The 26,399-nt window shown below is 48.5% G+C and overlaps 1 protein-coding gene across 1 annotated transcript in view; it reads left to right on the forward strand.

Annotated features, from left to right (window-relative positions):
* The window catches only part of Ntsr1 (neurotensin receptor 1), a 45,004-nt gene that overhangs the window by 15,387 nt on the left and 3,218 nt on the right, over nucleotides 1–26,399 (forward strand). Inside the window, exons 2-3 of the mRNA NM_018766.2 lie at nucleotides 23,255–23,471; nucleotides 26,068–26,158. Of these exons, the coding sequence (NP_061236.1) occupies nucleotides 23,255–23,471; nucleotides 26,068–26,158 (308 nt within the window). The remainder of the gene's footprint in view (nucleotides 1–23,254; nucleotides 23,472–26,067; nucleotides 26,159–26,399) is intronic.

A 26,399-nucleotide genomic window follows, 5' to 3' on the forward strand; every position in this document is an offset into this window, starting at 1 on the left:
TCCCAAGAATTCTTATGGCTCTGTTTCTAACACTGGAGAGAGCTCATCTGTAATGTCCCTTCACCAGAGCTGTGTGGCTTTTGGTACAAACAAGCTGCTGTGCCCTCATTGCCTGTCCACTTGGAGCTGCTGTGACCAGTCCTGCTCGAGTCCTCTGTGGAAGACAGCACGTGCTCAACTGGAGCAGGCCTCTGTGTCTCACTCAAAAAAACGAAAGAAAAAGAAAACGGAACACTGTGTGCTGTGGAGGGAGCAGCTCCCAGAGATCTGGAGTTTCCACCAAGCTGATTTGGGGGGAGTTGCAAGTGGAGTTGAATCCACCCTATCACCTGGTCAGTCCAGCCCAAGACCCCTGTCATGTAGCACCTGTGCCCAAAACCAACCTTCACTGGGTCCTTACTCAGGACAGTGGGACTTTGGGAGATACTGAAATTGTCAGATTTATTTTGAACCAACTATACCTTTCCAGTTAGCAGGAGATGGACCCCCAAGATCTCCTTGGCTCACCCCAGTCTTCCAAACTAGATCCAGAGAAAGCCATATACAAAAGTAAGAGATAAATGTCAGGACCTGTCCAGACCCAGCTGGGGGCCTTTGGGTAACAGGGAGTCCACTTTAAGGTGCTTGCTGGTCCCCAATCCATACACAGTTTAAATGTTCCTTCCCTGGCCTGTCATCTACAGGGTCACCCTGAGCAGCCTCTCTGCTGTGGCCTTAATGGACTGCATGCATTTCTGAAGCAGCTGGTTCCACTGAGGGAGGCTGGGAAAGAGGCTAAAACAGAGATGCAGGAACTGAAGTCCCATCCAGCCCCTGAGGAGAGATGAAACACAGGAAGTACAGGAAGCCAGGGACTCCTTTTGCTTGAGGGGAGGTACATCAGAAACACACAGTACTGGGGGTGGCCTCTAGTTAGAAGGACTTCCAGTTGAGCTGAGAGCCTGATAAGGGAGTTTCACAAAACAGGGATCTTGTAAGATACAGACCGGCCCTAAGACTTCTGCAAAGTAGCAACTAAACAAAGGAAAATCCTGACACAGATGATACTCAGAAAGACAAAGAACAACTGGAATAGTTATCCCTGCTGGTGGGATGCAAGAGTACAGCTGGAAAGCTAAGGGGTTGGGAATTATGACTTTTTAATAATAATTATACACACACACACTTGCCTTTGTGTGCACTTATGTCAGTGTACCACGTGCATGCAGTGCCTGAGGAGGTCAGAAGAGGGTGTTAGATCCCTTGGAACTTTAATTACAGGTGGTTTTAAGCCACCATGTGGATGCTGGGGATAGAGTCTAGACCCTCTAGAAAAGCAGCCAGTGCTCTTAACTACCGAGCCAGCCTCAGAAGTTACAAGTCTTAATGAAAAAATTTTAGAGTGATTTTTGTAATGTGTTTGTTTGAGACAATGTCTCAGGACACACCCCACACTTGTTTAGCTTCCTCTGCTGGAGAAATCTTGTGTTGTGAGGTTCATTGTCACAATTAACAAGTGTTGACAAATTAATCAAAATTGACAGCTCATACCGGGTTCTCACCTGGAGTTTCACATTCTGTGGCTTTGGATAGATGCATGGTACCCCATCATGGACAATAGCTGTACATGGAGCCCCCAACCAATGCTCTGGGCTCTACCAGAGCCCTGGGCAACATTTTTATTCAAAGCCAACTCCACATTTTATTTTCCAGAAGATCATACAGCTGGAGTCAAGGCATTCTTTCAGGTCAGCCTCCTTCCTTTGCTGACGTTCATTCAAAGTCCTTCATGTCTTTTCCTGGCTTGGAAGCTCATTTCTTTGTATCACTGAATTAGATGCCATTATTGTTTAGTTAAGGAAGAACATCTCATTTGCGATTATGACTAAAGCTTCTATAAATGTATCCGTGCAGGTTTGTGTGTGAACATAAGCTTTCAGCTTCCTTAGGTTTTAAAAAAAAAACAAAACCAAAGACGGCAATCATGTAACCTTAGGTTATGAATAGGTTAGTTGTGTAAGACAGGCACCTGTTGCCCACAGCAGCTGTGCTCTTTTGTGTTCCACCAGTCATGAGGAGCATTCCAGGTGCCCTTCTTCAGGATTTCGGGGGTGGGGGTGGGGTTAGAATATTCCTGTTTTATTCCATTGCTGTATTAGTTATTTTTTTCTCAGTGCTATGAGCAAATGTAGTGGAGGAAGGGCTTATTGGGTTCACCATTTGAGGGTATACCCCATCACAGAGTGGAAGGACAGCTCTGAGAGTGGCTGTAGATTCATCCCTAGGAACGTAAGGCAGGTGGTTACATTGTATCCAGAAGCAAGAAGGGGAAAATGTATCTGCCCGGGCTCTGATTGCTCCTTTTGTCTCCATGTTACTCAGTTCAGCATTCTAGACACTGAGTTGCACCCTCCACATCTCTTTCCTCCATTAAATCTCTCTAGAAACACCCTCACAGGCATCCCCACAGATGTGTCTCCCCCGTGAGCCTAAACCCAGTGGAATTGAGGTGGTAATCAAGGCTTTCCGTCCTGTGCAGTGTAACAGACGGCACCACACCAGGTGTATAGTTTTTCATTAGTGGCTGATCTTACATGAGGTCCCTGTTTAGACTTTTTGCCCATTTTTTTCTTTGTTTTCTTATTTATTTTTAAGAGTTCTGTATATTTTGGATCAGCCTATCAGATGTGTCTTTTGCAAATCATGCCTCCCAGGCTGTGGCTTGTTATTTAATCTTTGTTATGGTTTTATGAGAGGAATTTACAATATAGCCAGGGCTGGCCTCCAACTTCCCATCCTCGCGCCTCAGGCTTCTAATGCTAATACAGATGTTACAATATTATGCTCAGTCTTGTCTTGTCATTCTTTTAACAATATTATTAATTTTAATAAGATCCAGTTTATTGGTTTTTCTTTCATGGAACATTCTTCTGTTTAAAAATTCAGCTAGTTGTGGTGAATTACATTTGTAATCTCAGTATTTGGGATGAAGGGGCAGAAGGATCTGGAACTCAAGTAAGTCGTCTGGGGCCACATGAGGCCCTATCTCAAGAAAACTAAATAAATAATTAAATATTCATCATTAAACATGGGGCTAGTCAACTTTTCTTATGTATTGTCCTGAGCTTTATACTTAGGTTTGTGATCAGTTTTGATGAGTTTTTGGAAGGTGTAGAACGCATCCTTTCACATATGGTTGTCATGGTGACTCTTCCTCCACAGTCTACCTTGGTCACAGAGCCCTGTGTGGGTCCATTTCTGGGCTCTTTCTTGGCTTCACTGACTACACCATCTTGGCTATGTAGCTTTGTTGAAGGTTTTGGATTTAGCCGTGTCAATGTGAGCATATACCAAGTGTATACAGGTCTTCAGAGGTCAGAGGAGGACATAAGGTCCCCTGAAGCTGGTGTTACCATGTTGTGAGCTGCCCAACATGGGTAATGGGAACTGAACTTCTGCCCTCTTCAAGAGCATAGAATACCCTTAACCAGCAACCTATCACTCCAATCCCTTCATCTGTTTCTCAGTGTAGGCCTGGCTGTCCTGGAACTCACTCTGTAGACCAGGCTAGCCTCGAGACTCATCTGCCTCTGCTGAGATTAAAGGTATGCACCACCACCACCCAACAGAGTTCCTTTATCTTTTTAAAACAAAATCAAGGTTTGGTTTTTTTTTTGTTGTTGTTTTTTTGTTTTGTTTTGTTTTGTTTTGTTTTGCAGGGGTTGGGGGAGTGGGGTTGATACTAGGGATAGCTAGGCAAGTGCTTTACCATTGAGTTACACCCATTCCATATTTCATTTTTATGATATAAATAGTATTTTATTTTTAAAGTTTTTACATTCATTACTTAGTATACAAATACTGTATTGTGGGGCTGGACAGATGGCTCAGTCGTTAAGAACTTATACTGCTCTGGCAGAAGGGACCCAAGTTCAGTTCCCAGAATTCTCATTGAGTAGCTCATAACTCTCTGTATTTCCAGGTCCATATGATCCAACATCTCTCTGGCTTCTGCACATGCACATGTATGTATGCACGAGTTCTCACGTGTACACGTGCGCACGCGTGTGCGTGTGTGTGTGTGTGTGTGTGTGTGTGTGTGTACGCACACACACTAAAATATTTAAAAACAAGCAGACACAGTATTGTATTTTTGTATTTTTAACTCCAATTATTCATTGTTGGCATACAGGAAAGCAATTGGATTTTGTTTATTAACCTTTTATCTTACTTTCCCATAATCATACTAGTTTCAAGAGTGTCATTTCTTTGGTATTCTCTACATATATGTCTATCTACACAGAGAGCTCTCTCTTTATTCCCAATGCACATACCCACCCCCTTTCTTGTCTTATCTGATTGGCTAGTTCGTTCAAGGTTAAGTTGGCATGGTTCTAGGCATGTGTTGCTCCTCACCTTAGTGGAGTTATAATCTCACCAGTAGTAAGATGTTATCTCCGTTTCTAGCTTGCTAAGAGTTGAGTCATGAATAGGCTTTGGAATTTGTCAAAAGCCTTTCTTGCACCTATTAAAGTGATTGTGTGAATGGTAACCAGGGGAACCTGGGGGTGGGGGACCCCATTTCATCATAACGTATAACTCTGCTATGTTGCTTGGGTCTCTTTTGTGCTTATCGTAGTCAGGTTTACTATTGCTGGGAGGAAGCACCATGGCCAAAGCTCTGGAAGGGAAGGGTTTGTTTGGCTTACACTTCCACATCACAGCTCATCATCAAAGGAAGTCAGGACAGGAACTCAAGCACGGCAGGAACCTGGAGGCAGGAACTGATGCAGAGGTTGTTAAAGGGATGTTGCTTAGTAGTTTGCTCCCTGAGGCTTCCTCAGCTTGTTTTTGTAGAACCCAGAACCACTTGCCTGGGGTGACCCTGCCCACATACACAGTGAGCTGAACCCTTCCCCATCAATCATTAATTAAAAAAAAAAAAGTCCTTAAAAGCCAGGCATGGTGGCACATGTCTTTAATGCCAGCACTTGAGAGGCAGATGCAGGTGGACCTCTGTGAGTTTGAGGACAGGCGGTCTACGAAATGAGTTTCAGGACATCCAGAGCTGTTAGACAAAGAAACCCTGTCTAGAAAAAAAACAAAAGATAGATGATGGATGGATGGATGGATGGGAGGATAGATAGATAGATAGATAGATAGATAGATAGATAGCATTTTCTCAGTTGAGGCTTCCTCCTTTCCGATGAGTTTAGCTTGTGTCACATTGACATAAAGTAGCCAGAGCAGAGCTGTTATGACAACTGCTACAGATTAGATGCTTTACAATGATCAGGGACTTTTTTTTTTTTTTTTTTTGCTTCATGGCTCTGAAGACTGAGAGATCAAGATCCAGGGACCACATTTTATGCTAGTCTTCTTTTTTTGTTTGCTTGCTTTTGTTTTGACATAGAGTGTCTTTGTGTAAACCTGGTTGTCCTGGACCTCAATATATAGACCAGGCAGGCCTCAAACTCACAGAGACCCACCTGGCTCTGCTTGCCTAGTGTTGGGATCGAAGGCATGTACCACCATGCTTGGCTTGGTGACAACCTTCTTGTGCTTGTAATGTGGCAGAGGCATCATAGGGTAAGAGGGAGGGAAAGAGGACCCGACTTGCTTTTATAGCAAACTTACTCCAGGATATTGAAATTAATCTATCTGTGAGGGCTCATTCTCAGGACTTAAACTCTCTTACTGGGTCCTACCTCTCAACCCTGTTGACTATTTAATTTCCAACCCATGGACTTTGGGTAACACTATCATGTGTGCGCTACTGTGTTTGATTCACTAGTATTTTCTTGAGTGTTTTTGTATCTGTGCCCCTAAGAAATGACCATCTACGTTTATCATTTGTGTGTGTGTGTGTGTGTGTGTGTGTGTGTGTGTGTGTGTATGTCTGGTTCTGGTTCTAGGGTAATGCTGGCCTCATTGAGTGGGCTTCAGGTATGCCCTTAGCTTCTGTCTTCTCAGAGAGACTAGAGAGAGCTCTATCAATTTCTAAGTGTTTGGCTGGAGTCACCAGTGACTGGTGACTGGTGCTTCCTGTTTTAGAAGGCTATTGAATATTGATTAGACTTCCTTAATAAAGACTTCTAATGTCTGTTTCTTCTTTGGGCATTTTGGTGGATTCAGCATTTGCCCATTTCATCTATGCCAGGCATCTTCAATCTGTGTTCTGTAGGCCACATGCCTTTCAGGATCACCCAGCCCTGAGTGTCTGGGGCAGTTGGCAGGCTTCAGGTTCTGGAATGTTCTTTGATGAGAAACCACTATGGGAATCAATGGGACTTGTCACCGCACCGCACTGACAAGGCACCAACCACAAGCAGTCTGTGGTCTGAATGCCTTGAAAAGAGTGAGTGTCTCGTGTGTGTGTGTGTGTGTGTGTGTGTGTGTGTGTGTGTGTGTGTGTGCACGTGAATATTCATGTAAACATCAGACTTGCAAATTCAAGCAATTTAAATGTCATGAGCACCTGTGGCTGCCTTGTGGAGAAGATCTGTCAGAGAAAATGCATCTTGACTACAACCACAGCAGGAGGAGCCTCCAGTCCTCTGCACAGCCCTCAGGCATCCCTCAGAGCATTCACAGCCCCAGGAGAGTGAGAATTAGTGCTAACATGGTGAGACTACAGTTGTGATGCTGTGGTTTCCTCCAAAGCAACTGGCTGGGGCCACAAGAATCTTGGGGACAGCTGTGTTTCCCTGGGCAGGCAGCTCCTCCAGGCAGTTTCTAGCCCAGCCTTCCCATTCCTGGTTCACAAAAAATTCTAGAAAGCGCCTGCTCTCTGATTCACCTGCAGTTCTGGGTGAGATCCAGTGGGAAATGAAAGGGGATATAAGATAGGGTGGTTCTCCCTTGATACTGCTCATTTTGGTTTAAAAAAAGCAAGGCATGGAGGCTGCAGAGATGGCACAGTGGTCAAAAGCATTGACTGCTCTTCCAGAGGTCCTGAGTTCAATTCCAGCAACACAAAGTGGCTCACAAGCATCTGTAACGGGATCCAATGCCCTCTTCTGGTGTGTCTAAAGACAGTGACAGTGTAGTCATATATAAAATAAATAAATAAATAAATCTTACAAAACAAACAAAAAAACAAGGTGTGTGTGGGGGTCTTTTTCTCTCTCAGGTTGTTTGTTTTTTGTTTTTTGTTATTTAGTAGTTTCTCACAGAACCCAGACTGGCTTCAAACTGCTCTATACACAAGGCTGGCCTTGAACTCTTGACTCTCCTGCATCTGCTTCTCCAGTGTGGAATTACAGGCATATACCATCTAGCTATGGTTCCCGCATTTGGCTGGGGTTTCAGCTATGCCGAACTGAAAGTTCGGAGCTGAGTGAGTAAAGTTCCCATGACAAGCAGTTGCTGCAAGGATTAATTGCTGTGCGGAGCCTATAATTACTACACATCGGCTAACGGCTCACTTGGTGAAAGAGAGTCCTGAGCTCAGTCTCAACCCAGAGACTCTATTGACCATCTTCATGTTTCAGATGAGGAAGAGAAGAGCTAAGGAGGGAAGGTGAACACAATTGTGGGACCTGGGACCTGTCCCGTGACCAGCCTGTGAGGCTAACCCCCAGGCTCCCCTCCTATCCCCGGGCTCCTCCCATCCCCAGGCTCCTCCCATTCCTGGGCTCTTCCCATCCCCAATCTCCCCTCCCATCCCCAGGCTCCTCCCACCTCCGGGCTCCTCCCATTCCCTGGCTCCTCCCATCTCTGGGCTCTTCCCATCCCCAGGCTCCTCCCACCCCTGGGCTCCTCTCCAATCCCTGAACTCCTCTCATCCAGCTCCAAGGCTTGGCCTAGCCTTACTACTCACCATTTTTAAGGTTTGACCAGAAAGAACTCAAGAGGTAGCGAATCTTCACTAAGACTTTGAAGTGTCTCTCTGGAGGGTAAGCTCTATTCATACCCAGTGAAATTTTGGTGCAGCTGGCTAGGTTTGCACAAGCTCTGATGATGGGACCTTGAAGAGACAGAAAGGGAGGTAGAGCCAATTTCTGGAAGATGTAGCACCCCCTCCTTACCTAGTTCGTGTGTTTTATAAGTGGTTTAAGATGGATTACCCATCCTTGGCCTTGTTCAGAGTCATATATTCTGACAGGAGGTATCCTAGAGCCCAGGGTCTCAAATGACATGACATGGGTCAAGGATTCTCTGTAGGAATTACAAGAAGATGATATGCTGCCCTGTGGACCTATAAGATGAACACCTTAAATTTTTCCCTGCAGGTCCTTACAGAAGAGCAGATAGCTGCCTGCACATGGCTGCACCCAGATGCCCTCTTAAGAAGGGCAAGTAGCTTTGGAAGCATCCGGAAGAAAGGGAACATAGGGTGTACAATATGTTACTAATACTCTCACACTTTGAAATAATGTTTTGGATATATTTTATTAAATTAAATGTCATTAAAATTATTTACAGCCAGCCATGGAGGCACACATCTACAATTCCAATGCTTAAGAGACAAGGCAGGAGGATCAACTGTTAAGGCCATCCTGGGGTGCACAATAACAGCCTATCTCAACAAAACGAAACAAAATAGAAAACAATACTTGTTTCTAGACACACACACACCCATATGTGTGTGCCCATGTGTAGGTGTCTGTGTGTGTGCCTGTATGTGTGTGTCTATGTATAGGTCTCTGAATGTATGTGCCTGCATGTGTGTGTCTGTATGTATATCTGTGTGTGTCTGTGTGTGTGTGTGTGCCTGCTTGTGTGTGTGTGTGACACTTCTGGTGTCATTCCTCAGATACCGTCCATATTGTTCTGTTGCATGGTCTCTTGCTGGTCTAAAACTCACCTGTTGGCAAGGCGACTGGCCAGTGAGTCTCGGGGATCTTCCTGCCTCCGTCTCCCTAGTGCTAGAATTGCTCTCTCACCTCACACCAGGATTTTGTTTGTTTGTTTGTTTGTTTAAACAGGGTTCTCAGCTTTTCAAACTCATATCCTTGTGACACAAGCAAAGCGTTTTACCAACTGAGCCTTCTCCCTAGGGTAGCACTACCTTTAAAATGGTTGCTCATTCTTCACCACCTACTTCGTGTTTCTCCTGCCCCAGGAAAGGGCACTTGGTAGGTACTCTCCTGCATACCTGGGGAGGTCCAGAGCCTGTCCCACGCATTCAGGGCAGGATGTCCTCTTCTGAGGAACCCTCATCAGTTCTGAGGAAACCAGCATTGAATAAAACTGACGGTCAGTCAGTCCTGGGGAAGGAGAGTAACTCAGAACAAGCAACCTATTCTCATGAACAGTGTAGTACAGAAGCCAGAAGACCAAGGCCAGCTCCAGTCCTTGCTGCTCCGTGCTGGCCCTGACAGGTTACCAGGCGCTGCATTCCTACTCAGGTCTTGGAGACCCAGCAGCATCGGATGCTCAGAGGAAGCTGCGCTGGAAGGCCAGCCTGTCCCCACAGGAACTGCCAAACAGACCCGGCACCCTGGGCAGCCCAATTCACAACTACACAAATCCCCAAACTCCAGTGATTGCAGAGGAGGAACCAGGAGGAACCCCCAGCAGGAGAGGATAAACGTCATATTCACCTCAAAGCCCGGTGACATTTGAGTGGGACTGTTTCCCTATAACAACAACAACAACAGATCCTCTGCGTTCACCCTGGAAACACTCAGTCTAACAAATGAACTGATTATGTCATTGTGACAAAGTTGTTATTGGAAGGAAGATGAGATTTCTTTTGAAATATGACAGAGGATTCAGAGTGGAACAATCTAAGTCCAGGGAGCTTCCTTAAGCCCTCTTTTTGAGGTTCCTCCCCTACGCCCATCCTGAGGGGTACAGCCTCCACCCTGCTGGTTCCCTGCTTTCGACAGATAATGTAGGGTTAGGGTACTTGTAATGGATGGTGATAGAGTATCCTTTATCAGAAGGGATGCTGGCTCGGGGCTGGAGAGCAGCCCTCACACCTTCACCCAGAACCCCACAGTGAAGGATGTAAGATCATCACTAGCTGAGGTTTTCTCCCAAGGGGTTTGGTCTGGATTCTGTATCCATCTACCACCCCTTTACTAAGGCCCTGCTTACAGGCAACTGCTTCCCAAATCAATCTCCTGATCTCGTCCTTCCTTGGAACCACTGCGTGGTGACTGGAGACTGCCGTTGCTTCAGTGGAAAGTTCGCTCTATATCTCATCCCTGCAGGAACTGGCCAGGGATGGGTCCTGGGACCTGTGGAGGCTTGGAGCACCAACTGAGGCAAAGGGCCCTGGGGGCTGCCCTTAGATGTCCAGTTCAAATGGAGCCAGACAGGTACAGCATTCCTGGCCCAGGTCTGGGTGACTATGCTTGGCACTAGGGAGGCCTTCAGCGCTGGAAGGCAGCTCTCCCTTAACACAGTGGAAAGCTGTAAGGCAAACTGCCTCTCTTGCCTCAACAGGAAACCTACATTGGTGCTGAGTTTCCCGATGAGCAAACAAGGCTAAGAACTGGGAGAACAATGGGAAAGAGGTCAGACCCAGCCACTGGAGACTCAGAATCACCCTGAAAATCCCTGCATCTGGTTGTAGGGCAATGCCACACAGCTCCCAGGGTACAATCTAAAACCTTTACCAAAGGGGCATGGACCCAGGACCACACATCTTCCCCAGGGTCATGGTGGGATTCCAGGTCCCAGGACCTTACAACATCTGGCAACCCCTTTGTGTCTTCAAGTGCTGGATGAGCCAGAAGCAAAATAGGAGCAGAAGCAGAAACCATGCAGTCACACGTGCCTACACACACACACACACACACACACACACACACACACACACACACGTGTGTGTGTATAAGAAGACATGATACAAAATGGGCACAAGCACACGCATGTTCACACCTGCAGGCACAGACACACAGGTATATTCACAGATGCATGCTCATGCCATTGTAGCTGAACCAGAAGTTGCTGATTGCTGGCGCCTCTGGGACAGCCTCGTGGACACAGTCATCTCTTAGACCTCAGGGAGCAGGGAACACAATCTTACCTTGGTCCAGTACCATAGGATCACTTTGCCTGATTCTACCCAAGTATGAACAGCAGCAAAAACCAAGCTCTTCTCTACCAGGACTTACAGAGAAGCTGCCAGGTCTCTGGCGAAACCTGAGGGTTGGGTCTGATGATGAACCCTCTCTTCAAGAAAGTGTGAACCTTTGTTCTCTGAGCTCTGTAGAAGCCCCAGTGTGACGTACACAGTGCACTGACTTGTTCAAGCCCAGCCCAATCCTCAGGCTGATGACTGGGACCCTCCCTTCCCCATCCCCTTTTTCCTTTGTATTACTGGAAGCATTAGAAAGTCCTGCTAGAGTTGTCATGTTACTGGGGAAGGGAGAGAGTGTCCCATCTTGGGCTTATTAATGTCTCAACAGTAAAAGAACTTAAAAATGGATTCAAGCGCTTAAGGATAATTTTATGATCATTTAAAAGGAAAACTCCAGGAAAGGCAAGGTGTAACTCTTGTCAACTTCCCAAAGGAGAGGGAAAAGAGAACACTATGCCTTTTTTACTCAGGCATGGACGTTTGGCCAGCAGTCAGTCATGTGGCAGATAGGCAACCGAGTGGCCAAAGGACAGATGCTTTAGAGAGAGGATGAGGAAGCTTGGGTACCAAAGGGAGCGTACAGAGGCTCCGGCAGCATTCGGAGGAGAGGACAAAAGAAGGGGAAGTTAAATCTTTCCAGCTTGGGGTGCAGGCTGGCAGATCTAACAGACCCCAATGGCGGTTCTGCAGCCATTTCATTAATAGCAGGAATTCTGGGAAGGAAAAGTAAATTATTTCATTAAAGGGATAGATATTCTTCTCATCTCCTTAGCACAGCTTCAGGTGAATCTGCCTTCCAGAGGGGTGTTCCCTTAGCTAGGCAGCTTACCTGCCCAACAGGATTGACTGTTAGAAGAGACATGGCATGTCCCCCTGCAGAGAAAGCTGTGTTCTTTAGTCTAGGAGGCACCGGTTTTCCCTTCCCATACAGCTAGGGATTGTGTGTGAGTGTTTGTTTGTTTGCTTGCTTTTGAACAGAGAGAAACTAGAAGAGTCAGGCATGAGTGAGAAGCCATAACCGGTTTCTCACATGCTTGCCTCCAAGATCACAGTTTAGTCATCTCCTTGAGGGCTGAGACTCTCAGGACCCAGGAGGCCCTGGTGTCTGCATCATGTCTGTGATATGTGTACCTATGTGCATCTGTGTCTCTGTCCACAGTCTTTCCACGTGTGCTTGAGAGCCTATGCATGTGTGCAGCCTCCAGGACGCAGAGTCATTGTGCGGATATGACTGAGCAAGCTAGATCCCCCCATCCCCCAGTGTGTAGGACACCGGCTGGAGACAGAGCTGCATAAAGGACCTGACTCACTAGAGGCTCAGGGAAATGGCCAATTGGATGTTCTCCCTCCCACCTACAGCTGACCTTGACTCCATTTCAATCACGAGAATATGCCATCAACACTAAACCTAGCCTTGAGGTGGATTTTCTCCTGCGTCTGCTATGGTCCGGGAGAATTTACAGACCAGAGCCTGAGTGCCTTCAAGTGGCCATTTCAAAGCCATCAAAGGAGACTCATCTAGCCTGCAAGAACAAGATTGGCCGGGCAGGGAATGCTATCCGGCAGGAGCCCGGCTGGATGGCTAGATGCAGCTCCTGCATGCCAATGCCTGGAACAAGGCTTCCTACTGGTGCAGTTAGCATCCAGGTCAATGACAGAGCCCAGCAGCAGCAACGTGGAGAATAATAGACCTCTGACTCTGATGAGGACGCAGCTCAGCCTGCCTGGTGGGTGCAGCATCCACCTTCCAACAGAATAGAGACAAGGAACCGCCCTTCCTCCTCTCCTCCTTATCCCCCTCTCTCTTCCCCCTCCCCCTCCTCCTTCCCTTCTCCCTTCTCTTCCCCTCATCCCCCTCCCCTTTCCTTCCTCTATCTCTCACGTGCTTGTCTGAGACAGGCGTGAGGAAGGCAGGGGTTTACTCTGAATCCGACTGGAATGAAACAAATCTCATTTCACGTACACCTTGAACGTGCCAGACAAGGCATCCCAGTGGGGGTGACTGACAGCTCAGGACATTCAACAGAATGTGGATCAGGGCGCCAAGGGCCTGTAGAAGGATTTGTCCGGAGAATAGGTTCTGCAGGGACATTTCTGAGGGGATAAAGTTCCAGTTGTCAGGTAGAAGGTGTCCAGAGGAGCCAGGCTTGGGATGTGGGTGTCAATGGAGACATGTTTGAGGAGATTCATATAACTGGAGTAAACTCACCTCTCTTCACACAGTGTGCACAACTATAGGGGTGTTGCCTTCAGAGCCTATGGAACCAGGCAATGCCCAGCTTGGCCATGAAAGGGTTCTTGCCTCTGCCAAGCATAACCCATCCTTGGGGCTGTTTTAAACTACTTTGAATGTGAAGTAAAAGAGCCTAGGGGATGGTTTCTCTTCAGATTGCCTACGGGTAGAGCAGGTCCTCAGCCATGCATGCCACCAGCCCATTGGCCATCCTGGAACTGGAAGCCATGGACAGAAGACACTGGTAGATGTTGTTCTCCTGCCTGTAGGTGGGATCTTGCTTCTCACTCTCAAGCACGTGTTTTGATATCTCCTCTTGCTCCTTCAAGCTCTTCCTATACACTGGGCACTGGTGTGAGAACACAGTCAATGGTCATGTTGGTCCCCATTTTTCTCAAATGGACTGTGACATGACCGGTACCCAGTGTGCATTACATGGCCATAAGCCTGAGTCTTTCAGGCAGGAGACAACGAGCTGGGACAATGCTCTATCATGGACAGGGTAGACACAGCCTACTGTTTATTAACATGTTGCTTGTGGTTAGTTTGGGCTGTGGTGGCCAAGCTGAGCAGTTGTGACAGAGACCATCTGGCCCACAAAGCAAAGTCACTCTCTTTCTGACCCTTTACTGAAGACATCTGTGGACTCCTGCTCTAGGATGTCAGAGGATGGAGAGGGCGGACCTCACTCAGAGCAGGATTGAAATGGTCCCCACTGCCAGGTTAGAGCTCATGATGACCTGCCTCTTCTTAACTCAGGCTTCTTTGCTTTGTGAGCACAATGGCAGGGCCCACAATGGTCACTGTAGGGGCTTCTCGCTGCCAGACAGGACCCAGTGCTGGGCACTGTACAGGAGCCATACTGTGTGCTTGCAAAGCCAGGACTCCACAACCCCAGCACCATGGCAGAGCCGGTGCAAAGTCAGTGTGCTGCAGTCCACCTGAGGGCCGGGACCTCCTTTCAGGTGACACCCCACATGGCCTCACTTCCAGTCACAGTGTTCATCCCTCTCTACCCGCACCTGTTCCTAATGTGGGAGCCAGTCCTGACTCCTGCTCCAGGTTGTGCCTACCATGTAGGCAGGGCACCCTAAATATGCACACAGCTGTGCCAGTTTCCTGTTTCACAGGCCAAAGCTCCTGCCCTGTCAACCCCTCCTGGCCCGAAAGATCGCAGCCCATAGACAAGTGTCAAGCTCTCTGAAAACAGGCTCACCCTTCACAATGTCTTGAACTCATCTCTGCCTCCCACCAAGGCTCCCCCCTCTCACTGCCCGGCTCCTCCGACTTCTGCAAGTAGGACACCTTGCAAGCATGAGGTATTTGATAAGTGACCTTACCTAAAGGAGCTTGGGACATGCAATACCTTACACGGTGCCAGAGGATGGAGCATGGAGGGATATTTAACTAGCCCCAGGGGAGAGATGGACAGGCACATATGTTATGGAATTTCCAGAAAGAGCCAGGTTGACCACCTCAAGTCTTGCAGCCTGCAATACAGCCTACCCCCAGCTGAGAACAGTAACCAGAAATCGCCTGACAGCTGGAGTCAGTCATTGCTAAAATGACCAAGGTTCCTTCTGCTGTCTATGGCAGAAGATCAAGGCTGGCAAGCTAATCTGAGACTGTGGGAGAGCTGTGAGCCCGGGGGAGGGGGAGACTCCTCAAGCCCCTGGCTCTCAAGACCCAGAAGGTTGACTCATGGCTGGCAGTGGGTGGGTAAGCCCTATACTGTTCTCCCCGCTGCCCTAGAAGCAGATAGGGCGGAAGCTATAGCATGCCAGGTCCGCCCTGTCTTCAGAGGGTGGATCCGCCCTTCTGCTGTCTGTGACGTCAAAGCTCACTAGGGATCCTGATGGGAAAGGCCAGGGCAGGACAGCTGAAGGTGATCTGTGCCACCCTCTCCTGCATGGGGATTTGGGGGACGGCAGCCACAGAGTGAGACTGGAAGGAATTCAGGGTCACTTAATAAGATCAATTTTGGTTTTCCTTTCTCTCTTCCACGCCCCCCCCCCAACCTCCTCCCCTATCTAGAGAGAAAATCAAGGAGCTTATACCCAGGGCTCTCTGATTCCCACTCTGGAGAGTGTGAATTTGCACGCTGTGCCATTCATAAAACAAAAAAAGCCTCTTTGTTATTGAAAAAGAAAAAGCTCCAAGTGGGAGTAAAGGACAAATGAATGTGGGACTAATGAGGTAATGGGACTTGGTGGGGCTTGCAGACTGGGAGGAGCAGAGCCGCTTAACAGAAGTAAGTGCTTTGCTCCACCTCCAAAGCCCCTTCCCACTGGGTAGCATTTGGGCCACAGTTTACAGTTTAGTCTCCTCATCTTCCAGCCTCAGGAGTGTGTGTGTGTGTGTGTATGTGTGGTGTGTATATGTATGTGTGGTGTGTGTGTGTGTGATGTTTACGTGTGTGTGGTATATGTGTGTGTGTGGTGTGTATGTGTGTCTGTGTGTGTGTGATGTATATTTGTGTGTGGTGTATGTGTGTGTGGTGTGTATTGTGTGTGGTGTGTATGTGTGTGTGGTGTGTATGTGTGTGTGGTGTGTATGTGTGTGTGGTGTGTGTGTATGTGCATGTGCTCACACTAGTATGCGGATGTGAATGTTCACATACATGTGCATGTGTGTGCCTGTTTGTGTGTATGTGTCTGTGTGTGTGGTGTGTGTACTTGTGTGTATATGTATGTGTATGTGGTATATGTGTATTGTATGTGTGGTGTGTGTGTGTATGTGGTATGTGTATGTGCGCATGCTAGTGTATGCATGTGAATATTCACATATGTATGCATGTGTGTGCCTGTATATATGTGTGTGCCTGTTTGTGTGTATGTGTCTATGTGTGTGGTGTGTGTTGGTGTGTGTACTTGTGTGTATATGTATGTGTGTGTATGTGTGTGTGCAGGTTGTGTATGTGTGTGTATGTGTGTGTGGTGTATGGCATATGTGTGTATGGTATGTATGTGTTGTATATATATGTGGTGTGTGTGTGTGTGTGTGTGTGTGTGTGAGTGTGTGGAGTGTGTGTGTGTGTGTGTGTGTGTGTGTGTGTGTAGGTTAATGGTTGATGTCAGATGACTTCCTCTATCACTGTTCACATTGGTTTTTTGACATGGCCTCTCCCTGACTCTACAGCTTACCAACTGGCCAGATGGATGGCCAGCCAGTCTCCGCCAGCCTCCCCAGTGTTAGGATTACAGGCTTACATCTCTGTGCCTGAATTTTTAAATGAGGGTTTAAAGAGCAAGTGCTTTCCTGGACAATCTGTCTCTCTGGCCCTCTGCTGCCATTTCAGAGCTTTTACTTCTGCCCGCCTTCAGATGTCCCACAGTCCTACCCAGCAGAAAGCTGGCTCAAGGCAGTGTCCCCTACCCAGAGGTGAGGCTCAGAGCCTGGTCATCCAGGAAGAGGCCAGAGCCTGGATTTGTACAAGCTATGAGTCCTCTGTCCCACCTAAGGCTCTGTGGTAGGGACTGGAAGACCTCTACCAGAGTCTTCCCTCACACTTTAAATCCTTTTCCTGTGGGTGAAGACACGCCCTTCTGTGTTCACTGTAATCAGATTTATTGAGCAGGGACACAGCACTAATCCCATTGAGACTCCGATGTTGAAAAGCCAGATGTCCACGGGGAAGTGCAGTGGCCAGCTTTGGCAGTAGGTGGTAATTACAAATTGGGAGGAACAGGCAGGATATTCGCTGCACTACCCACACAATTACATGGCAAGAAAGCACACAGCAAATTGTAGGGCTGGAGATTCCGCTGTAATGGGTGTCCTGTACTGCCCATACACAACGTACACTCTGAGATGCATGTGTATCCTGCTTACAACCACTGAGCCCCAGCAACCAACTTTGTCCCAGGCTTGCAAAGCCTTGCTCCCAAGCCCAGCTGAGGGCTTTTCATGATCACTGGAAATATGAAGCTAATGTCCATGAGTCCCAGGCTTTCTTGGCATGGAACAGAGAGCTTTCTTGGATGGCTCAGCCTCTGTCAAGGGCTCCAAATACACTGTGCTGAGCATTTGGCCGGATGTTTAATCCTTCAGTGTCAAATTAACGCCCTGAAGCTTAGGAAAATGCAAACAAAAGGCGTATCGGCAAACCTGAATGAATTGCCTTGGGTTTTTGAAGTAGAGACACAACAGATGCATTTTAGCAAGTGGGAGTTACTGGTCAGGACACTCTTACTCATGAGAAGAAAGGCTACTGTCCTAGCCTGGTGTGGACACAGTCATGGAATCCGTCCAGCCAAGCACTGCCTTTCTGACTGCAGTACAAAGTGAGCCTTGGGTACAAGCTGGGGCTCTTTCCTGCTCTACTACTGTTGGGTACAGAGGTGAGATGTGGGCCTGGCAGTACCCAGCCCACCCACTCTCCACTGTACTGCCACTCAAACTGCTGGGGATTTTGAAGTCACTTGCTGCTGCTCAGCAGATGTTCCACAGATTTGAACATTCTAATAGTCGTTTTGGCTGACATATATTTGAGGGCGTGGCAGACAGACTTCAGTCCTCCCTGCCCTGAAGACTTACTCTCCTACCCAGATGGTTTGGGGCTAATTTTGAGAGAGGCTAGAAACATTGAAGCATCTTGTCACCTGTTTCTGCCCTCCACCCAGTAAAAAGAAAAAAAAAAAAAAAGCCCCATACCAGCTGTGCTGAGGGTTCTGGACCAAGGCCAGGCCCTGCACCCACCCTGTTGTACTAAGCTTTCTCCAGGGACTTAGAACCTGGCACAAGTGGACAAGAGCAGAGCTGTTGAGAAGGCCATTTCTGTAATTCGATTGAGGCCTCCAGGCTGAGTCTGTGGTCTCCTGACACTCAAGCTGGTGCCAGGCCTACTGCACAGCCAGGCACTGGCAGGATGTGGATGTTCGTGGTTTTCTGTTGCCAATTTCTCAACCATACGGCAGCCTCTGCACCTCTGGACAGCAGGAAGGAAGAGTCTGGCTCTCACATTGAAAGTGGCCAGGACACAGAGGTGGGGGGTCGGATGTGCCATCTCCTGGGAGAAGAAGGCTACAAGGGGTCCTGCCTACACTCTGGTCACAGCCCTCTTGGTATAGCTAGCTGTCTGTGGTGCTGTCTTTCCATCTGGGACTTGAGAACCACCCAGCAAATCTGCTGTTTGGACTCTGTCTGAGGTCCAGGCTCTTCCAATAATCCCAAACCAGAAAAGAAGGACAGGGACCCACAGCGGAGTGAGGTCAAATTAAGGAAGTGAACAGAAGCTGTCCCAAGAGATGCCTCCTGGAAGCGAAGGGGCGCTTTCATACGCTCACTCATGAAAGCAAGAGCCTACATATACTTCATCTGGCTGGAGTCCGGTTCCTACCTGACAGGTTTTCTTCAGAGCCCTTCTGAGCAGCCTCGAGCTTGTCAAGGGTTTGGGCCACTCTCAGATCCCTGGCAAGTGTGACAGAGATCCAAATGGAGACAGGAGCAACATGACATCCTAGACCTGCCTCCCATTGGACATTCCAGAAGAAGTTGAGCCAACATTTTTTCATATACCTTTAGTTCCCTCCTCCTTATTGAATAGAACCCCGGTCTCGGACATCCTGTGGGGTCTTTCAGATGATGGTCTCTTTGTCTTTTCCACAGTCCTGTCCTGAGGATAATGCAATGCAGTCACTCTCCTGTGAAATTCTGGACCATGTCACTTTAAGAGAACCCCCCACCCCGTTGTGTTCTGGTGAGATGAGAATAGACCCACCAAATACAGTTTTCTTTTGTCCCTAACATCCCCACATCTGGGAAAAACTGGTGGCTTTGGTGTGACATGGAGGGCTCTTGTTCACACCTGGGCATCTACTGCAGGGCACTAGACATAGAGTTGGTGTGGTGGGACTGTTATTTCAGGTCAAAAGGGGCACCTGAAGCGTGCACTGCCAGCCCCTGTACAGGTTGATCAGGTTTTGTTCAGAGCCAAGCTGGGCCTTAGAGGAACTTGGGGAGCCACACACACCTTGCTTCCCTTTAGTCCCTTGGATATATTCTCCATAAACTGTTATCTCAGGGTGCCCAGTATCAACTAGTGCCCCAGGATCAGATGCGTGGGGACTGGCCAGCTAGCTGCCTGCCTCGGTGGTAGCCATTCCAGTTCATTCTGGTTTTGTTATTTCAAACAAGGCTGCACTGGAAACCTTTGATATCAGGTGTTTCTGTAGTGCATTATGCTATCATTCGTGGTCCCAGCAGAAGTGGAGAAGGGTGGAGAAAATGTGAGGACACAGGCTAGCCCAGCAGGGGATTGCCTCCTGTAAGGGTGGCAAACGAGCCCCAGCCAGTCAAGCAGGTTCCTGTGCCCTCACATTTTCTGCCCAGGCTGGTCCATAAGGTCACATAGGGACTTCGCCTACTTCACCCTGCTGGGTTTCTTTGTTTTGGTTTGGTTTTTTTGTTTTTGTTTTTGTTTGGTTTTTTGTTTTGTTTTGTTTTTCAGCTCTTAGGCATTGCAGCCTCTTCAGCTCCTTCTCATTCTTTGTGGGCTGCTGGCTGGAGTGAGTAAGTTCAGATTTTTATCTAAACAATGGGCAGGGAGAAGCCCCAGTATTGTTCTGCAGGAGAAATGCACGTGAGGGTCAGAGCTTCAGTGCAGGGATCTGAGACTAAGGCCACCTCTTGGTGACTTGGGGTGGGTGGGGAGAGTATACTCCACTGTCACATGTACCCACATCTGTTGACACACAGGCTATATACATCTCCCCCATACACCATCCGTGTACAAGCTTGAACCTACCATCTCTTACCACTGTATTTTTTCTAATCAAACCCTTCAATCTGCCCCCCTTCTTATCCACAAAAAAATATAGTCTTATGGAGGGCAGCAGCTAAACTAGCCCTGTTTCTCACAGGTGCCATCCCAGCTTCCTGACAAGAACTCTCGGCTTGCTTCTTTTGCCCATCCTGATGGTAATCCTGGGTGCTACTGAAGGCACCCAATGATGGGGACACCTTTGGTCACTCTAAGATTCCCTGGTTGTTGGGTTTTTTAAGATTAATTTATTTCTATTATGTATATGACTGCACTGTAGCTGTACAGATGGTTGTGAGCCTTCGTGTGGTTGTTAGGAATTTGAATTTTGGACTTGTGCTCTCTTTGGTCAGCCCCGCTCGCTCCGGTCAGCCCGGCTCTGCTCAGTTCCTGCTCACTCCAGCCCAAAGATTTACTTATTATTATAAATAAGTACACTGTAGCTATCTTCAGCCGCACCAGAAGAGGGCGTCAGATCTCATTACAAGTAGTTGTGAGCCACCATGTGGTTTCTGAGATTTGAACTCAGGACCTTCAGAAGAGCAGTCATCGCTCTTACCAGCTGAGCCATCTCAGCAGCCCCTAAAGTTCCTTGTTGAGATATGGAGTCTCTCTGGGACCTGCTTGAGGTCACAGATACCCAAGGATATAGGATTCCTATCTGTCTACACCCTAACCTCCAGCCCCTAGTCCACCCCATTCATTCTGCTCCTTTCTGGAGAGCCTTCCTTGTGCATGACAATTTCCAGCACTGAGAGGACCAATAGTAGTCAGGGTGGAACACAAGGCAAGAACTCCAAAGGCTGGCATGCTCTTGGGGTCCACTGTCCTCCCCAGCGCCCCAATCCAGCTTTGTAAACATGATCAATAAGCTGGTGGCCCACAGTAGCCTGACACCTAACTGTTCTTGGGTCCTGTCTCATCCATGGGAGTTGGTGCATATGTCTAAAACAGAAGGAGAAAAAACAAAGAGATACCAGGAGAGACAGACACACAGAAGGGGAGGCAGAGGCAGAGACACTGTGTGGTATGTGCTGTCCTTCGCTAAGATCAGCAATGCTGAGTCTGGTTTCTCTCCCCAGGATGTATGCATCCTAACTGTGTAAGAGGTTCCCTCCACAGGTTATTATCAGCGCTGCCCCCTCTGACTTCCCTGTTCTTGGTCATGTCCCTCCCTCCCCATTGCTCAGGGTCACAGATCATGGTGATCTGGGGTCATCTGCCTGCATGTTCCCCCAGGACACCGGGGCCTGGTTTGGAAAGGCACATTAAAGATGCTGTGGATGCTTCCAGCCGTGTAGGATAGCATTGATGCATCCTGCTGTGAACTCAGCACGATCCTCAAGTTGACAGAGGTGACAGATGTTTCTCAGGCTATCCTGTGTGGCCAGGGCTGCCGTGCCCGTGCGAGTTGGAAGCAGACAGCTGGAAGGCTGAGGCCACACCTTGTGAGGGTCAGAAAAGGCCTGCGCCTGGGAACCTCGGGTTTAGGAGCAATGACTGGCCACTGAGGGTCTGGAACTAGCTGCCTCATCTTGCTGCTGCTTTGCTCCAGCTCTGGCCAGTCCTAGAGGTAGCTGTCTGCCGCCTGTGTTCATCGAGGTGTGGTATTTTAAATGTTTTGACATTTTAAATCCGTGTTGGATACATCCAGTGTGTTTAATTCCACTGTGACTCACCAGGAATCAAATTAGTGTATCTCCTGGGATGGGGCACAGCTGGGCTCACAGCAGACAGAGGACTTCTTGCTTGCCCTCCATGGGCTTCCAATGGAGTGAGTAAGCACACAGGAGGAAAAACTGTGGCTCCTGACCCCCTAGGGAAAGATGGAACAGGCCCTCTATTCTCAAGGTCAGAGGAGATGTGGCTTGGGGAGGGCATAAAGAACCCAAGAGGGAGATGGTGCTGACCTTCTCTGGAGAGGTGTGTACCTTGCCTGTTGAGCAGAGATTTGTGCAAATGGCATCTTGAACTGCCTCTTTCCCAGGCCCTCCCAGGGGTGGTCTGTGGATACCTGGGAGTGGAGAAAGGCCTTCACAGGTGCTTCAACTAAGTCTGAAAGAGGCTTGGGAAGTCCAAGCCAACTCCAGCACCCTGAGTTTCCACGCCCCTCACTCCCAGCATCTGGTCACAGCTCTCCTTGCATAAGTCAGGAGCTTTGTGTTGGCCATATTCTCCATGTGCTTCAACTAGGACATGCGCACATTTGTGTGATTTTTTTTTTAATGCTCCAAGAAGCCTCCTGAAGGCAAGGGTCAGCTGGACGTTACATTGCTGAAAAAGCCGGGCTGAACTCATACAGGCCAGGAAACAAATCCATGTCCCTCCATTTCTGAGTTATGAAGAGAACCTCAGAGATTCCGTTTTCCCAAATGCAGAGTGGAACACAGTTGGAGTTATCACAGAGAAAGGAGCTTCAGGTGAGGAAATGCCTCCATGAGATCCAGCTGCAAGGCATTTTCTCAATTAGTGATCAAGGGAGGAAGGCCCATTGTAGGTGATACCATCCCTGGGCTGGTAGTCTTGGGTTCTATAAGAGAGCAGGCTGAGCAAGCCAGGGAAGCAAGCCAGTAAGTAACATCCCTCCATGACCTCTGCATCAGCTCCTGCTTGAGTTCCAGTCCCAACTTCCTTGGTGATGAACAGCAGTGTGGAAGTGTAACTTCCCACAACTCCCCAACTTGCTTCTTGGTCATGATGTTTGTGCAGGAATAGAAACCCTGACTAAGACAGTGAGTGGGGCTAGCGGTCCCCAGAGCTTGCTAGCCATCCCCAGAGCTCGCTAACTGTCCCCAGAGGTCTGAGAGACACCACGTGGGTGGGAGGTTGTTTGAAGGCCTCAGTGTGAACTGTTTGCATGCAGAGTGGGAGCTAAGGACTCAGTCTCACTGGACAGACCATGCTGAGATCTGGAGTCCTGGACATGATATTCTCAGACCCAGGACTCAGAGCCTGGCCCTTTGTCAGAACACCTAAGGTCTTTCCCAGCCCCAGGTAGCAGAGGCTATGCTGATCTCTTTGAAGCCCGTTGGAATGGAGAGGAGTGGAGTGCAGGTTGAAAGCTGAACCTGGGGAGGAGCTCGAGGGGAGGGCCGGGTCTGGTGGGCAGGTCAGATAGCCTCTGGCCCTCCTAACTTGTCAAGTACCTCCCAACTCCAGCTCTGAGCACAAAGGGTGATAGTCCCTCACCTGGGGTCTGGGGGGTAAGCATCTGTGTCTGACAGTCACCTCTTGCTCTCTGCAGGTTAACACCTTCATGTCCTTCCTGTTTCCCATGCTGATCATCTCCATCCTAAACACTGTGATAGCCAACAAACTGACCGTCATGGTGCACCAGGCTGCCGAGCAGGGCCGTGGTGTGTGCACCGTGGGCACCCACAACAGTTTAGAGCACAGCACGTTCAACATGTCCATCGAGCCAGGCCGTGTCCAGGCCCTGCGCCATGGAGTCCTCGTCTTACGTACGTAACCATAGACCCAGGGGGGAACAGACAGTGCTGTGGGGGCTCAACCCAGAGCCGAGTGTAAAGACATAGGATGGAATGTGGGTCCAAGTTCAGCATCGTTGCTCTGTCCTCTTTGTGACGGCTTCACATCCTCACTTAACCAACCAGAGGCCGGAAGCCAACTCTAAGCTTGAAGCCTTACTAACATACATAGGTAAGCTTTCTTGTAAATCAAGAATCTGTCAGGGAAGCAAGTATACCCCAGGCACAAGCATAAATGAAGTCACATGACCAGTCCTGGCAGCTGGGGACCTCCATGGAGGTAACATCTAGCTATGAAGGACTAGAAGGTCCTGGTAACAGACCTGCAGGCAGAAGTCCAAACAAACCTGCCAAGCAGATGCCTGGTGGTTAGACAGTTCGCAGCAACAATGCTAAGTAGAGGGGTAGACCTGAATCCTGCAGCTGACGCAACCTTGGGAATCATTCATCAGGGATGGTGGATAGGAAAGACCCAGGACAGCAGTCTTTTTATCCTCCAGATCCATGTCTTGCTTTTTATTTTCCTGTGGCTATGGCTCCTTCCTGGTCCTGCCCCTTTCAGGTTTGCTTCCCAGCAGCTCTAGATACAATCTCAAGGACAAACCATGTGACAGTAAGAAGTCCCCCAGACCAGGCCCTAGAGCCCAGAGTGGCTGGCACAAGACCTGAGTGGATCTAGGTGGCCTTCCTCACAGATGTCCTCGTCTATACCCAAAGGTAGCAACTGTGATAAGCGTTCATTCTCAAACACCTCCTCCCAAGGACATTGCTGGACCCCAGAGCAGCCACCTCATGTCCCCCCACTAACTTAGTGTTTCTCAGAGTAACTGGAAGAGTGAGTGGTGAGTCCTGTCCTGGTTCCAGGAGGAGGCTGAGGCTGAAGGTAGAGAGGCGCACCCAAGACCTCAAGCAGAGGTGTGTCTGGGGATATCAGTGGTCAGTACCACCTGCTAGGACATATCTGATTAAGGGCACCTGTCAACTGCATTTTTCATCTTGCCATGAAAGGCCCAGGCCCACCCTCCCTACTGAGTTGTCTTATAGCCTTTTGTAGACCCTACCTAGCTATGTCAGTAACAAGAAAGAGACAGAGACAGAGACACAGAGAGACAGACAAGAGAGAAACAGAGAAAGACAGAGACAAAGAGACAGAGAGACAGAAAATGAGCTGACCCTTTCTGTCCTGTGCAAAGAACATTACCTAGGAAGGATGGCCTGGTTGGCATTCTTTGTGCTGGGTCTAGTCACTGTTGGCTCAAATAGTGCAGTGTGCTCAGCTCTCCTATGTCAGCCCAGGCTGAGGATACTGTGACAGTGCTTTGGGGGACTTAGAGACAGCCACTGGGTGCCTCCTTAGAGACCCAAGATAGCATAGATCCTCTTCTAGCAAATTTGATTGTGATGAAAACTGAAGGCCTCAGGGGTTCATATTACACAAAAGAGGAAACTGAGGCTGGCAAGCTGAAGGCGAGAACCAGCACCTTGGAATTGTCCTTGTAGTGACTGCCTTAGTAAAAACCCCAAATTCAGGCTTCCTGGTAACTGCTAACCTTCAAGGTTGTCCCAACTAGGTGAACTTGGCATAGCCTGACAGAAAAACTGGTTCTCCACCAAGTCTCTGCAAGGCAGGGTTGCAGTGTAGGCGGGCCAGACAGAAGACTATGTAAACATGCTCATAGCTGTCCAGCAGAACTGTTTTGGGGTACCCGTCAACCCTCTTGGCTGAGAAACCCAAAGGGACCCCAAAGATTCCCTCTCTGCAAGTGCTAGAATCTCTTACCTATTTAATACTTGAATGGTACTCCACTGTACAGTGCTCACCCATCCAAGTTCCTGTTGTGTGCATGAATCCCATGACCACAGACTAGTAGGGCAGTAGATCCACCTGTCTGATCACAGGCTCCCAGGTCTCTTCCACCTCTGTGATTGGCTGGGAAAGATACTATTGAGAAATGGAGTGCACGTATTCTTTTCAATTTCTGTTTTTAATTCTTCCAGGTTGATCCCAGGAAAGGGGGTGATGAATCACGTGATGCCTTTTTTTTTTTCTTTTGAATTGCTGTTTGTCACAATGGCTGCAGCATGCAACATTGTTGCATTTGTTGTTAGGTTGTTTTGTGTGTGTTTGCTTAAGTGTGTGGAGGCCAGAGGTCAACAGCAGGTGTCTTCCTCTCTCACTCTTCACTTTCTCTTTTGAGATGTGTCTCTCACCGAACCTGGAACTGATTGATTCAGTTGTGATCCATTGCCTGTGAGCTCTAGGCATCTGTAAGCCTCGGCCTCGGCCTGCAGTCTCCTAGCACTGGGTTACAGACACACGCTGTCCACCAGGTGCTTTGTTGGTTGTTACTATTTTTTGTTTTACTACAAAAGAAAAGAAAACAGCCCATGACCTCAGGATGCCATCTTTGTCTCCCGTGACTCAGGATGTCACCTTTGTCTTCCATGGCTCTCTCCTGTTTCTGAGGGCAATGACCTCAGGATGCCACCTTTGTCTTCCATGGCTCAGGATGCCACCTTTGTCTCCCGTGGCTCTCTCCATGTTTCTGAGGCAGTGACTGTCTTGCAGGTGCTGTGGTAATCGCCTTTGTGGTCTGCTGGCTGCCCTACCACGTGCGGCGCCTCATGTTCTGCTATATCTCAGATGAACAGTGGACTACGTGAGTATTTGAACTCTAGCAGACAGGGACAGACAGGGCTACCATGAGCCCCACAATCCACAAGCCTGTCTGGAACGAGGGGCAAGCTGATCTGAGCCTGTGGCTCCAGGGGGGATGATTATAGACAAGAGGTCAAAGCAGACAGCAGACACTCAAAGTCATTCCTGAGACATTTATGTCAGAGCTGAAGGTTCTTTTGGTCATAGCTACTCCAGGCCAGACTGGAGGGCTCAACAGAGTC

The sequence above is a fragment of the Mus musculus genome, chromosome 2 (assembly GCF_000001635.26).
Source record: "Mus musculus strain C57BL/6J chromosome 2, GRCm38.p6 C57BL/6J".
In the NCBI taxonomy this organism is placed as follows: domain Eukaryota; kingdom Metazoa; phylum Chordata; class Mammalia; order Rodentia; family Muridae; genus Mus; species Mus musculus.